Raw genomic sequence first — 12,513 nt, forward strand, 5'->3', positions numbered from 1 at the left:
TCAGAGCAAACTGAGGAGGACTTTATATTCCCTTTGTCAGGAGGAAGTAGGGACCTCTGTCTTCTGAGATGGCTTTCCTTGTCTCCACAGTGTTTTCGTGAATCGGGATCCCTCCACCACGTTACCACCTATGCCTGACCCTACTGAGCAATTATCAGAAGAGTATCTGCCCCTGGCTGCTTCTTACCCCCCAAGGATAGGGCATCTCATCCAGCATGCCCTCCGTTCCTCAGGCGAGGGGCAGTTTGGCACAGCCAGGAAGGCCCTGGCCTGGAAGGGAGCCTCACACCTGGGCACGTGCCTCACCGAGAGCTCCGAGTCGGCCAGTGTCCAGGAAGTGGAGAGAATGGGTAAGCAGCCCCATCAGATGGTGGCCCAGAGTTTAGTATCTCTGGGCCAGTCAGCTCACAAGTGAAAGCCATGGGGTAAGCTGAAGATCCTTACCCCTTCCACTCAGACCAGGAGGGCTAAGGCCATGCGCCAGCAGGGTGGTGAACAAAAGGGAACCTTGGGCCCACGAGGTTGTTGAGGGAGCCAGTTGCAGTTCCTCACATCTTCATGGATCCAAGTAGACATTTGGGCATGGGAAGGCAGCCAAGACTTTCTGGGCAGGATTCATACCACTGTCTCCAAGCGAGGCATCAAAAAGACAGCAGAGGGTCCTGGCAGCTAGGTTTGAAAAGTCCTCTTGCTTGTCTCATGGCAGCCTTTTGAAGAGGCAGCACAGAGTGGGGGACCCAGACACCGTGGCCTCACACACTCCAGCCCCATAGTGGCTCTTGCAAGAGAAAAAGGTGATGTATCTGACACAAATAGTGGTTACTCAGTTGGTTCTCTCTTCTGTGTCTGTGCCCAAGCCCTGCCAGCGCCGCTGGAGCTGGAGGAGACCCAGCGGAAGGAGCGGGACCTCCCAGAGCCAGACAACTCTGAAAGTGACGACAGCCAAATATCTGAGGACTCACTGGCCGAGAAGGGGCCCAGAAACCCACGGGACAGCCCAGGACACAGTTACCTCACCAGCGGCTGTGGCCACAGCCAGGCCAGAGCACGAGCCTCTGGGAGGGGCTTCACCACATCCTCAGGCAGTCGACCATTCACCTTGGCTCACAGGAGTGTTTCCCTAGACAGCCTGATCGATGCTGAAGAAGAACCAGGGGACCATTGGCAAGGAAAGCCTTTCTTTGGTTCAACTGATGAGATGCCCACGGAGACTTTCTGGCGCCTGCAGAGCCCCATTCTGCCTGCAGGGGGCCAGGAGGCAGTATGCAGGCTTGGTTCCATCAGTCACAGAAGAGCCCCAAGGCTAGATGCCATCTTGCCAGTGAGCAGTTCATTTTACCTGGAACCCCAGCCGCAGCAGCCCTGTGAGCAGCCTGAGGTGGCGGTGGCGGGAAGTCCCACAGAACCGGCCACCATGCTCCAGGATGTGCAGCCCTCCAGAGGGAGCCCTCTGGTGTCCATGGATTCCTGGTTCTCCTGTGAGTCCAAGATCAATCCCAGCAGCCCCCAACATTCTTTATGTCCAAGTCCCGACATCCAGGAGGTTCAGTGCTGCGGTTGGGAAAGGCCTGGATACTGGCTCAATACAGAAGAACTCAAGTCACCAGGTACAGAAACCATCTTGCCTTTCAGCTCCACACTGCCTCCGGCCAGCACTGAGCTGCCTTGCAGCATTAGAAGTGTGTATACAGGCCCTGTTTCTGGGTCTGTGTCCCTCTGCGACCCTTGCAGCCTTCTTCACCCAGGAGCTGAGGGTACCTTTCAAGCCAGTGGGGTCCCTGACACGGCCCAGCAAGGCGTCTCTGAAGCATCCAACTCTAGTGTGTCCAGCTTGTTGGCTGCCTCTGCCAGCTCATTTACTTATGTTGGCAGCGCCTGTGAGAGAGACTGGGCTGCTCTCCAGCAAAAGTACCTCCTTGAACTGTCTCATCCTGTTTTGGAGGCCACGGGAGCCCCCAGGCCAGTTTCCCCCTCCCTTAAGGAAAACTCTGATTTTCCCATTCAAGCTTCCGGCAGGGGAGGAGATACTATATTACCAGTTGGTCCTGGGGCATCTAGCAGCCCAGATTTCAACAATGTTCCAACCCATCTGTCCAAAATTAGGCGTTTGAGAGCAGAGAAAGAACAGGACAGTCTGAATGTCAAGGTAGAAGGTACTTCAGATTTCTTTACAACTAGTGAGAAAGAGGCAAGTCATAGTGGAACTTACTCAGCAGATGTAGAATCGTTGACTTCTGGACCTACAAATGCACAGGTCTCTGCAGCAGAAAACAAGATGGCGTACCCCGTGACGGCAGTGCGGGGAGTCAAAAAGAGCAGCTTGGAGGAGTCCTCTCAGAGCAGCAAGAAACCTGGACTCATGACGTCCTCTGATGAGTGTTTCATCCTGAAGAAACCTTGTCACCATATTGTCACCATAGCCACCAAAGACCCCCATTGCCCCCGAGGCGGGGCTCCTTTGAAGAAGAAGAGAGCAGGCCCAGAGAGGCAATTAGGTCAGAAGAGCCACCGCCCCCCGCAGGAAGAGAAGACAGACTCCCAGGAGAGCTCCATGGAAGCGGGTGGAAGACACAGCAGGCCTTCCTGCCCCTTTCCATCTGGTCCAGAGCTATACCTTCACTCTGCTCCCTGGAATCCACTTCCATCTTCCCTGCAGCCACCTCCCTTGGAAACATTCTATGTGACCAAAAGCCGAGATGCCCTGACAGAAACTGCCTTGGAAATTCCAGCTTGCAGAGAAGCAAGGGTGCCCTCCCCACCCCTCAGGGAAGCCTGGGGCTTTGGACATGAGCACCAGGTCCTCCAAAGTGTGTATGTGGAGAATAAGTTGCCAGTACAATTACAAAACCAGAATTCCAAGATTGTATCATCTCAGCAGGTCGCAGCCGAGAGGCCAGTTGATTTGAACACCAAGGAAGTTTGTAGAGAAGAAGGAAAATGCTTTGGAAAGGTTAAAGAAACAAGCCATAATTCGGTTTATTTTTTTGTCACTCAGAATGGACATTTTTTCCCATCTACCAGCATAAAAGTATGTAAATTTGAAAATCAAGTTGGAATTTTAAATAGACACAGTCTTACGACGCTCGGGCAGGGAGCAAAGGCTCCTGTACAGTCCCACTGCAGTGTCTCCTCAAACAGTTCTGGGTCGGGGAAGCCTCTGCTTGCGAGTGAATCTGAGACGGGTGAGGAAGAAGGGCAGGGGCAGAACACAGTCCTCACACAGGCCCAGGCCTTTGACGCAAAGAGACACTTTCCTTCCAGGGTTAGGTCTGATTTCACCTGTAAAAGCATCTATTTAGCCCCTGACAAGGACAAGCCACAGGGTGCCGCTCTTCCTTTAAAGTCTAGATCAGTGCGTTGTAAGGTAAGCAGCCCAGAGACCCTGGCCCTGGGTGAGAGTCCAGCCCATAAGGAGGAACGGAGGAACGAAACTGGCCTTCTTGGAAAAGCACCCCATTACAGAGACGGCTCAGAAGAGTTTAAGCTTTCACAGACTGAGTCCACATATGAACAATTCCAGTCAGTTACATGCTGTCAGGAAAGAAACCTCAGCAAATGCAAAGTCCCTGGAAAAGTGCTTAAAGCAAATCCCAAAGAACCACCTGGAAAGACATGGGGTGAAAGAGTTAATAATGCCGATGAGATGGCTAGGCTAATTAGGAGTGTGATGCAGCTGGAGAATGGCATCTCAGAAATTGAATCCAAACAGGGTAAGCAGCTGCACGCTTCCCACCCACCAGGAGTCAGCAAGGAATTCATCTTCCAGTACCAGCAGGACCAGGAGACGGCTGACAGCGTGCTGAGGACAGGCAGCTTTGGAAACCACCCACCCTTCAAGGATCAGCTGGCTTCTCCCAAACGGACAGACGATGTTATCTGTAGGGCTGATGAAGCTGGGGAAGTGGAGGTGAATGGTAGCGCTGATCCCTGGGGACCTGGCAGCAGATTTGTGAGAGGGCACACCTACCTAGCTGTGCTAGACACACCTGCCAAGGACTCTGGTGGTTATTTAGGGGTGTGCACAGTTTGCAGAGAATGCACCAATGCCTCTGCTCACCCGAGGATGAAAGCGTCAGCCGGAGCTCTGCCATTGCAGCCCAGGCCCAAGGGGGCTTCTGAGGAGGGCAAGGTGGTGAGTGCAGTGTGCCTCAGACGCCAGCCCCGCAGCTTGGGAAGTCTGGAGGAGCTGGAGACTGGGGACGGTGTTCAAGAAAGCCATCCTGCTAAGTGCATCCATAAGCAAGAGGAGCCCGCAGTTCGAGGCAGGGTGGAAGAAATGGCTGCTCAAAGAGGGAGCCTAGAGGAGAGAAACACAGTCTCGGCCACTCAGAGACTCCCTGGCCTGTGCCACCATTGTGTGCACACATCATTCAGCCACAAGACCGGCCTGTTACCAAGCCAGGCGGACTCCTGTATGGCTCCTCACCAAGACCTGAGTCATACCTTGCCCTTGAATTCAACAAGGCTGCCAAGAAGCGATCTCTCTGCACCTAATACTCTAGGCATTTCTTCTGTTGACTGTGTGTTGGATCCTACCATGCTGGAAATGCCCACCAGTCCCTTGGCAGCTGGAGTGGAGCAGCAGGACCAGATTGGGGCGTCTGGACGCCATAGCCTGCAGGGAGGCAGCAGACAGTGCTCCTCTGTGGCGCACTCTGCCCGGCCTGGGTCTGTGCCATCCGTGGCCATGGGACCTCATGGTCAATCCAGTCCACCAGGGAGCATTCCCCTGGGTGCAGAGGGCAAGAGGTCAGCAAGCACTGGTCCCCAAGACCAGGGAGGGCACCTTAGAAGCAGCTCGATGGGCCCAGGTAGCAGGGTAGGTTCTCCTTCCAGAGCCAAGGCAGCTGAACCAAGAGGACCAGACCGAGCCGGTGCCCTGAATGGGGCCTTTAGCCTGCTTGAGAGGAGGGTTGGCAGCCCCTTGGAAGAAGCAGACAACCAAGGCAGAGAGGTAAGGCAGGAGGCCGAGGACCTCAGTCCTGCTGGTGGGGCTTTCTCAGCGCCTATGTCCCCACCAGTGGTACCTCAGTCGGAGCCCTCTGCTCAGCCACCCACAAGCCTGGCTGTTTTGGAGGAGACAGGACAGGCAAAGACTCAGGGGAAGCAGCTTTACGACGTGGTGGCTGGGGCCGCAGTCCTGCCTTCCAGCAAGACTTTATTAGAACCTGAATGTTCTTCAAGGGCCCCCAGCAGGCTGCAGTGTCCTCAAATGGGCCAGTCAGTGGCCAACAGAACCCCAAATGAGGCTGAAGCACGGAATCACATGGCATCTCTCTCCGTTGAACCAGGACACCTATCAGTTGACAAGAGGACAACTGTCCTTCAGGCCATACCCCCCTCTGCAGACAGGTTCCACTCTCTGCCCAGCACTGACACTGACATGGGGCTGCAGTGTCCCTCACGGACTTGCTCCCACACCGACCCTGCTCCAGGTGGGAGCCATGGCACCGGAAAGCCGGAGCGTTTCCTGGGAGCAGGTGAGCAATCTGTGTGTCACACAAGCTCTTCTGAAATCACAGAGAACAGCAAAGAAGCAACCGGAGCATCTCCCTCTGCTGATGCTCTGGTCTCAGATGGTCTTCCTTCTTCAGCAGCCTCCAGGGAGGAGGACAGGAGGGTGATGACAGGTGAAGTAGTGGCTGCCTCACTTTCTCAGGCCCCTTTTGAGGATTCTGGACAGATCGCACAGGGGAGAGAGGTGTTGGCTGCGGCCGAGGGCATGCTCCCTGGCCATCAGGAGAGCAGCCCAGCCCACCAAGAACCTGGGACTCTGGACTGCACATGGGGAGGAGGTTCAGATAACTTCCAAGCCGTTGCACAGAGAGGAAGAACAACCTGTTTTGAAAGTCACCTTGTGATCTCTGTTGTTCAGAACTCAACCAGCCTCTCAGAGCCTAACCAAGACCAGGGCCAATGCCTCGAGGCTTCCACCAGCTTAGAAGAAGGGAGAGCGAGCCCCAAACAGGGTACTCTCCTGCCTGGAGCCCTGAGGGGGTTTGGACCGGAAGCTCCCTCACAGCCACGTGTGAAGCAGGAAGGGAGTGTTGGCTTTGGGCCGGCGGAAGCCTGCAGGGCCAGCATGGAAAGTCCGAGGCCAGCTCTGTTGCCAGATCAGAGCCCCAGGGGAGTCAGAGAGGAGGCCCTGAGCAGATGCCCACGGGAAGACTCGGGTTTTGGTGTCTCCTCATGGAGCCCTGGTGGCAGCAAGACCCTTGGCCTATCCCAGGGCCAGGAAGAGAGTAGATCTGGTCCTTGCTGGCAGCCGTGCAGCCCTCAACCTGTTGTTTGGGGTGCCCATTCCTCCCCTCCCTCCACCTCACTATGTTACAGAGATGGTGACCTGGGCAGGGGGGCTTCCACGGCCCCTATACACCCTTACCACCCTTCCAGGGTCCCCTCCAGGCCCTGGGGAATGGAGAGAAGAGAGGGCCTTGGCGGGGAATCTGGCGTGCTGTTGGCTCATGGCCTTGAGCCCAAAGGCATTAATGTAGAGCTGGGGCCAGCAGACAGCAGCACCCCGGAGGCCTCTGCCACTGGGGTCCTGCCTCTGACTGGGGGCTGCAGCTCCCCTTCTGGCCCCGACATGAAGACGAGCCCCCTCAGCCACTTGCTCACTGATGGGAGCTCCAGGTCAGTAGGGGATCCTGAGAAGAAGGCTGCTGAGAAGAAAGTCCGAGCCGAGCTTGAGGCTATCCCTTTCCCCGAGGGCAAGTGCTCTGAGACACCCGGGAGGGTGCAGGACAGCTCTGGGGGGGGCCAGGGTGCGAAGGGCTCTCAACCCAAGCCAGCAGCAGCAGAGGGACCACACACCCTGAATTTAAGTGACCGGTGTGTTGAGAGTGAGCTGCCGGAGGGACTACAACAGGGATGTTTGGGAAATGACATCAGATGCCTTTCAGAAGAGCCGCAACTTCCCCCAGGGTCCAGGGATCATGGTGGCTTGCATCCCCAAGCCAAACTCATAACAGAGTTAAAGTATATCTCCAGATCCCAGGTTGACAGTCTATGGGAGGAGGAAGAGCAACAGCGAGACCAGGCTACAGGTGGCCGTGAAGACCCTGCAGGGGTCAGGAGTCCCCCACATGCTGATGAAGGTGGCTCGGACAGCTGTCAGACTAGAGGTCCAGACAGAGAGGGCAGGACGGTGGCCAGGTCCCCTGTGTCCAAGACAATCTTGCCCAGCTTCGGTGACTCAGCCACTGTCTCCTTAGGCCAACGCAGAGCACACTGGCCAGCAGCTCAGGGCCCCGGGCAGCCCCCTTCTGGCAGGGAGCAGCCGGCGCCCCACCACCGGGCTTCACGTCCTATAATTGCAGTCTTCTCTGGTCGCAGACACTCCAGACCACAGTTCTCTGTGGTTAGCTCTTCCCGGTCTCTTCAGGAGCTGAACCTGAGCGTGGAGCCTCCTTCCCCAACAGAGGAGGATATCGCGGAGCCCAACCGATTGTGGACCTCACACCCCAGGGGCACTTCCTCAGGAAAATCTGTGGTGAGAACGTCTCTGAACGCTGAGGGCTGTGATCAGGAAGGCTTCCCTGACTTGGACAGTATTGCTGCTGATCTCAGGCCCCTGCCACCCGCACCCCCACCTTACTCAGCGACTTCAGGTTTCTTGAGAATGCCAACCCCCAATCTCACATCTGTCCACCCATCTGGTGCTCTGGAACAGGCCCAGTCAGGAAAGCCAGAGAGACAGGGTGGCCAAGCCAGGCCAGAGCAGCGGCACTCCACGGATGTGGGCGGAGGAGCCCTGCTCTTGTGCCCCAGTGACGTCAACCCCTGCTTCCTTCCCTGGCATCCCAAGGGGCCTGCACGCCCTGGCTGGAGGCAGCATGTGTTTGGCAGTGCAGTCAGTGTCTCCCGCCGCCCCACATCGCAGGGCCCAGCACCACCAAACGTGGCCCAGAGCAGCATGGATAGCCGCCTAGAGGACCAGAGCTCCTTGTTCCACTCCCACCTCAGCACCTTGGCCAGCGCCCAGAGCCTGTTGAACAAACGCAGCAGCGGTGGAAATGCCCGAGGTTCGCGTGAGGCTTGGGAAGTATGGGGTTCCTTGCCTGCCCTGAGGAACCCCGACATCCTGATCAGCTCTGAAGAAGCAGCCCCCTTGAAGGGTCCTGATGAGAGAGCCCAGTTCCGGGGTACCCCTGGTGAAGTGGGTTCTCTGAGGAGGGAGCCCCCTTGGGCTGAGGGAAGCGCTGCAGGTCCAGTGGATGAGATTATGCGGCTGTATCTGCCCGAGGTGGGTGGTCCCATAGCTCAGTCCAGGATGGACACCTTGGAGCAAGGCACACAGACCCTGGGCTGTGGGTCCCACTGGAGCTATTCTGACTTCTCCTCTGCCCAGTCAGATCTGGCCTCTTGGGCCAGCATGCACAACCTGTCTCTGCACCTCTCACAACTCCTGCACAGCACCTCAGAGCTGTTGGGGAGTCTCTCCCAGCCAAGTGTGGCCGAAAAGGAGTGGAATGCCAAGAGGGACACCCCTCATGAGGTGCCCCAGACCCAGATGATGGACGGCTCTACTCAGACCACTGTGGATGAGGGCATCCAGACTGACCTGGCCTCACCACCTCTCCACCTCCAGGCCCCAGAGGCTGACCCTCAGAAGGTCAATGTGATCCTTGAAGGGCTGGGCTCAGATCTTGCTAGCATGTCTCAAGGAAAGGGACGTGTTCCTGGGACACTTCAGAAGAGAGAGGCAGAGGAGACAGTGTGGAAAACAGCAGGGCCCCTAGATCTTCAGGGGGAAGACACTCTTTGCAGGCCCCAGAGCGCCCCTGTACCCTCGTTCCACTTCAACTTTCAGAAAGGCCCCTTTGAGCAGAACCTGCCTTCTCTGAGCCCCCAGGCTTCTCCAGATGCCCTCCTGCCTCCCAGCTCCCAGCCAGAGGAACCCACCTGCCTGGCTGTTGGCAGACCCTGCCTCAGCGCATTTTCCTCCCCAGGGCCCTGCACCCAGGCTGCGGAGTCTGTTGGGGAACTCAGGGTGCAGAAGGAGCAGGGGTCGGCCAGCACCTTGCTGGTGGACAGGGCCTCCTCCCCGATCCTCACACTTAGTGCCAGCACCCCAGGGTCAGGGATCCCCCTAAGCGCCTTGTCTCTTTCATCTCCCTCAGCTCTTTCCCTTGACAGCCGCCAGAAACTCATGTCCAGCCCAAGCCTTCCCCTTCCTGCCCCCCGGCCTCCAGTGGGTAATTTTTCTCAAACCACTGATGAGGCAGATGGCTCTCGGAGAGCAGGGGCTCCATGTGGAGAAGGCAGAAGTTCCTTAGAAGAGGGCGACTGCAGGCCCTTCCTTGGGGTGAGCTCCCAAGGCAGCCCACAGCAGAGCACAAAGCTCCAGGTCTGTTTTGTGCAGCAGCCCCTGCAGCAGTGTCTGCCCAGGGCCACCGCCGGGGTGCAGAGCAGACTGTCGCCCCCTCCACTGGGTAACAGGAGCCAGAGGCTGGCTGACAGCTTTCTGCCTGAGGATGTGGCCTCAGTAGAGTGTGGCCCACTGAGCAGAAGGGGGCCAGGTGGATGGCAGAGCAGGGCGGAGAAAAGGGGTGAGCACTCAGCATCTCCCGTGGAGCTGCGGCCGGCTCTGGACGTTCCCTCTTCGTGGGGGGGCCTCCAGCGCCACAGCCCCTGCCCTTTCTCTGAGTTGACTGATACCCCAGGGCTCCAGGGTTGCGTCTTGGGCCCGCCTGTGGCCTGCCAGCCTGGGGGGCTGCTGCCTCCTGGTTCCCAGATGCACACAGCTCCTGAGCCCCAACATCATGGTCTGAGGGACCTCCCCGTGCATAACAAATTTAGTGACTTGTGTGGGCCTCAGAATAACTCTCCTGGAGGGCCAGGTACCATGGATTCCCTGGGGACCAGATGTGATTGTAGCTCTGGAGAGCAGTTCCAGAGGCTCCCACAAGCCCCTGAGGACCAGAGCCGGGCACCTGAGTGGCCCCAGGAGCAGATCCCCCTGAAAGTTGGGGCCCAGAACCTCTCCCTCAGCACAGAACTCAGAGAAGCAAAACTGCACCATGGCTTCGGGGAGGCAGACGCCCTGCTGCAGGTGCTGCAGAGCGGCACGGGGGAGGCGCTCACTGCTGAGGAGGAGGAGCTATACGCCCGGTAAGGACCGGGTCCTGGGTGGGAGGCCAGAGAAGGCTAACAGCTGGCTGTTCCCCTCTCCCTGGCTCAGCTCTGGGATTTTCTGGGGGTCAGAGATAGATCTTAAGATGGAGAAGGGGCTTCAGGGTCAGCGTCAATGACTCAGTCACGTTCTGTCTCAGGCCAAAACACCCAGCAGAGACCCTCCAGAGGGAGCGGTCTGAGGAACTTCAGAACTCCCGCCGGACACGAAGCCTCAGCCCCAAGAAACAACTGACCTTTGCCCGGGACTTTGACCTCCCCAGCCGGCACCGAGAATACCTGCAGCAGCTGAGGAAGGACATTGTGGAGACCACCCGGTAGGTGGACCCACTGCCCTGCGGGGAGCCGCCTCGGTGTGGGGCGCCACCTCGGTGTGGGGCGAGAGCATGTGGGGAGCGGGGCCTGGACTCTAGTGTCCTGGACACTGGAGGCCACAGCTTTCTATGCCAGGAGTGACCAGGAGTGGGTCCTATGTGCCTGTGGACAGTGGTAGGCAGCTGTGGGGAGAGAGGCAAAAGGAGAAAAGAGGGTGGGAGGGAGCTGTGGAGGGGGTGGAGTGGTTAGAGGGACCATGATGTGCTATGTAAGGCTGCAGGCCTGAGCCTCGGATGTTTATAAAACCAAATTTGAAGACCCTGTGGGCAAAGAGAGGATGGGTCTTTCAAGAAGGCGGTGTTGAGCGGGCCTGGGCCATCGCCCACTGACCACGTTAGAAGGCATCTCTCCACCCCTCTGGTTTTCCCCAGGAGCTCAGGGTCAGCATCAAGGTCTTCTCACCCACCCTCTGACATAGAGCTGATGCTACAAGAATACCAGCGGGCCCGTGAGGAGGCTAAAGTGGAGATTGCCCGGGCCCGGGACCGACTGAGGGAGCGGACTGAACAGGAAAAGCTGAGAATTCGCCAGCAGATCATCTCCCAGCTGCTGCAGGTGGGGAGTGAGGCAAGCCTCTGATTTCTGGGTGGGCTTGGGCCTGGGGCAGACCTCAGACTGGATCAGCCATCACCATGCTGCCTCTGAGTCTTAGAACGTAGCTTCTGGAGGAAGGTGTTGGGTCCTGGTGCCTGTTCAGAGCTGCTTCGCTCTGTTTACATGTCATCCTCAGCTCTGGTCCCCGGGCGAGGGACTGGGAGGAGGCAGCTTGGAAATATAGTTGGGAGTGGGACGGGGGCGGCTTGAGGGTGTGAGGCTAAGGCAGGAGGCACTGGGAGGTGATGGGAGTGTGCCAATGATGCACCCGAAGCTGGCTGATGCTGACCTGTCCTTCCCAGGAGGAGGAAAAACTACACACCTTGGCCACCTCTGGCTCCCGGTGCACCAGCTCCAATGGAAGCCTCTCATCTGGTGTCACCTCTGGCTATAACAGCAGCCCAGCCTTGCCAAGCCAGCTCCAGTCCCCAGACAGTGTGGTGAGCAGGCAAATGCGAGGCATGAACCGGGGGCCAGGACCGGTGATACTTAGGAAGTTTTGTCTCCTAGAGGCCGCTCACTGCTGACATGAACCCTCATGAGCAATGGCCTTTGTTCTTCCCTGTGGTTTTGTCTCCCTTCCCTGTTCATTCATTCATTTATTCAATAGGTATTTATTTTGTGGGCACTATTTTAGTCACTGGGCAAAATTGTTCTTGTCCTTAAACAGATTATTAGAGGGAAGTAGCTTGTTTTATGATTAATTATTGTTGTAGAAAGTTCCATGAAGAAGGGGTGCAAAGACAATATGAAACAGAAACCTGACTTAGTCTGAAGGATCAGCAGAGATGCTCTGAAGAGACTGTGTTTAAACTGAGACTGGAAAGCTGAGAAGTAGTTAACTCAGTAGAAGTTGGTGTCTGGAATACTTGGGGGCAGAAGAGCTTTCCAGATGGAAGACTCAGCAAATGAGTCTTTAAGGGAAGAATTTTATGGGGAACTACAACCTAGATAGCATATTCAAAAGCAGAGACATTACTTTGCCGACTAAGGTCTGTCTAGTCAAGGCTATGGTTTTTCCAATGGTCATGTATGGATGTGAGAGTTGGACTGTGAAGAAGGCTGAGCGCCGAAGAATTGATGCTTTTGAACTGTGGTGTTGGAGAAGACTCTTGAGAGTCCCTTGGACTGCAAGGAGATCCAACCAGTCCATTCTGAAGGAGATCAGCCCTGGGATTTCTTTGGAAGGAATGATGCTAAAGCTGAAACTCCAGTGCTTTGGACACCTCATGCGAAGAGTTGACTCATTGGAAAAGACTTGATGCTGGGAGGGATTGGGGGCAGGAGGAGAAGGGGACGACCCGGGATGAGATGGCTGGATCGCATCACTGACTCGATGGATGTGAGTCTGAGTGAACTCCGGGAGTTGGTGATGGACAGGGAGGCCTGGCGTGCTGCGATTCATGGGGT

The 12,513-nt window shown here is 56.7% G+C and overlaps 1 protein-coding gene across 10 annotated transcripts in view; it reads left to right on the forward strand.

Annotated features, from left to right (window-relative positions):
* STARD9 (StAR related lipid transfer domain containing 9) overlaps positions 1–12,513 on the forward strand; it is a 113,805-nt gene that overhangs the window by 90,753 nt on the left and 10,539 nt on the right. For 7 of the 10 annotated variants that reach the window (XM_042253036.2, XM_027971713.3, XM_042253037.2 and 4 more), the window contains 5 exons: positions 91–350; positions 858–10,113; positions 10,275–10,451; positions 10,881–11,064; positions 11,406–11,543. In XM_042253036.2, the coding sequence (XP_042108970.2) occupies positions 91–350; positions 858–10,113; positions 10,275–10,451; positions 10,881–11,064; positions 11,406–11,543 (10,015 nt within the window). The remainder of the gene's footprint in view (positions 1–90; positions 351–857; positions 10,114–10,274; positions 10,452–10,880; positions 11,065–11,405; positions 11,544–12,513) is intronic. The other 3 variants (XM_042253038.2, XM_042253040.2, XR_009601473.1) reach the window with 2 other exon arrangements.

Source organism: Ovis aries, chromosome 7, assembly GCF_016772045.2.
Source record: "Ovis aries strain OAR_USU_Benz2616 breed Rambouillet chromosome 7, ARS-UI_Ramb_v3.0, whole genome shotgun sequence".
NCBI classification, from domain to species: Eukaryota; Metazoa; Chordata; class Mammalia; order Artiodactyla; family Bovidae; genus Ovis; species Ovis aries.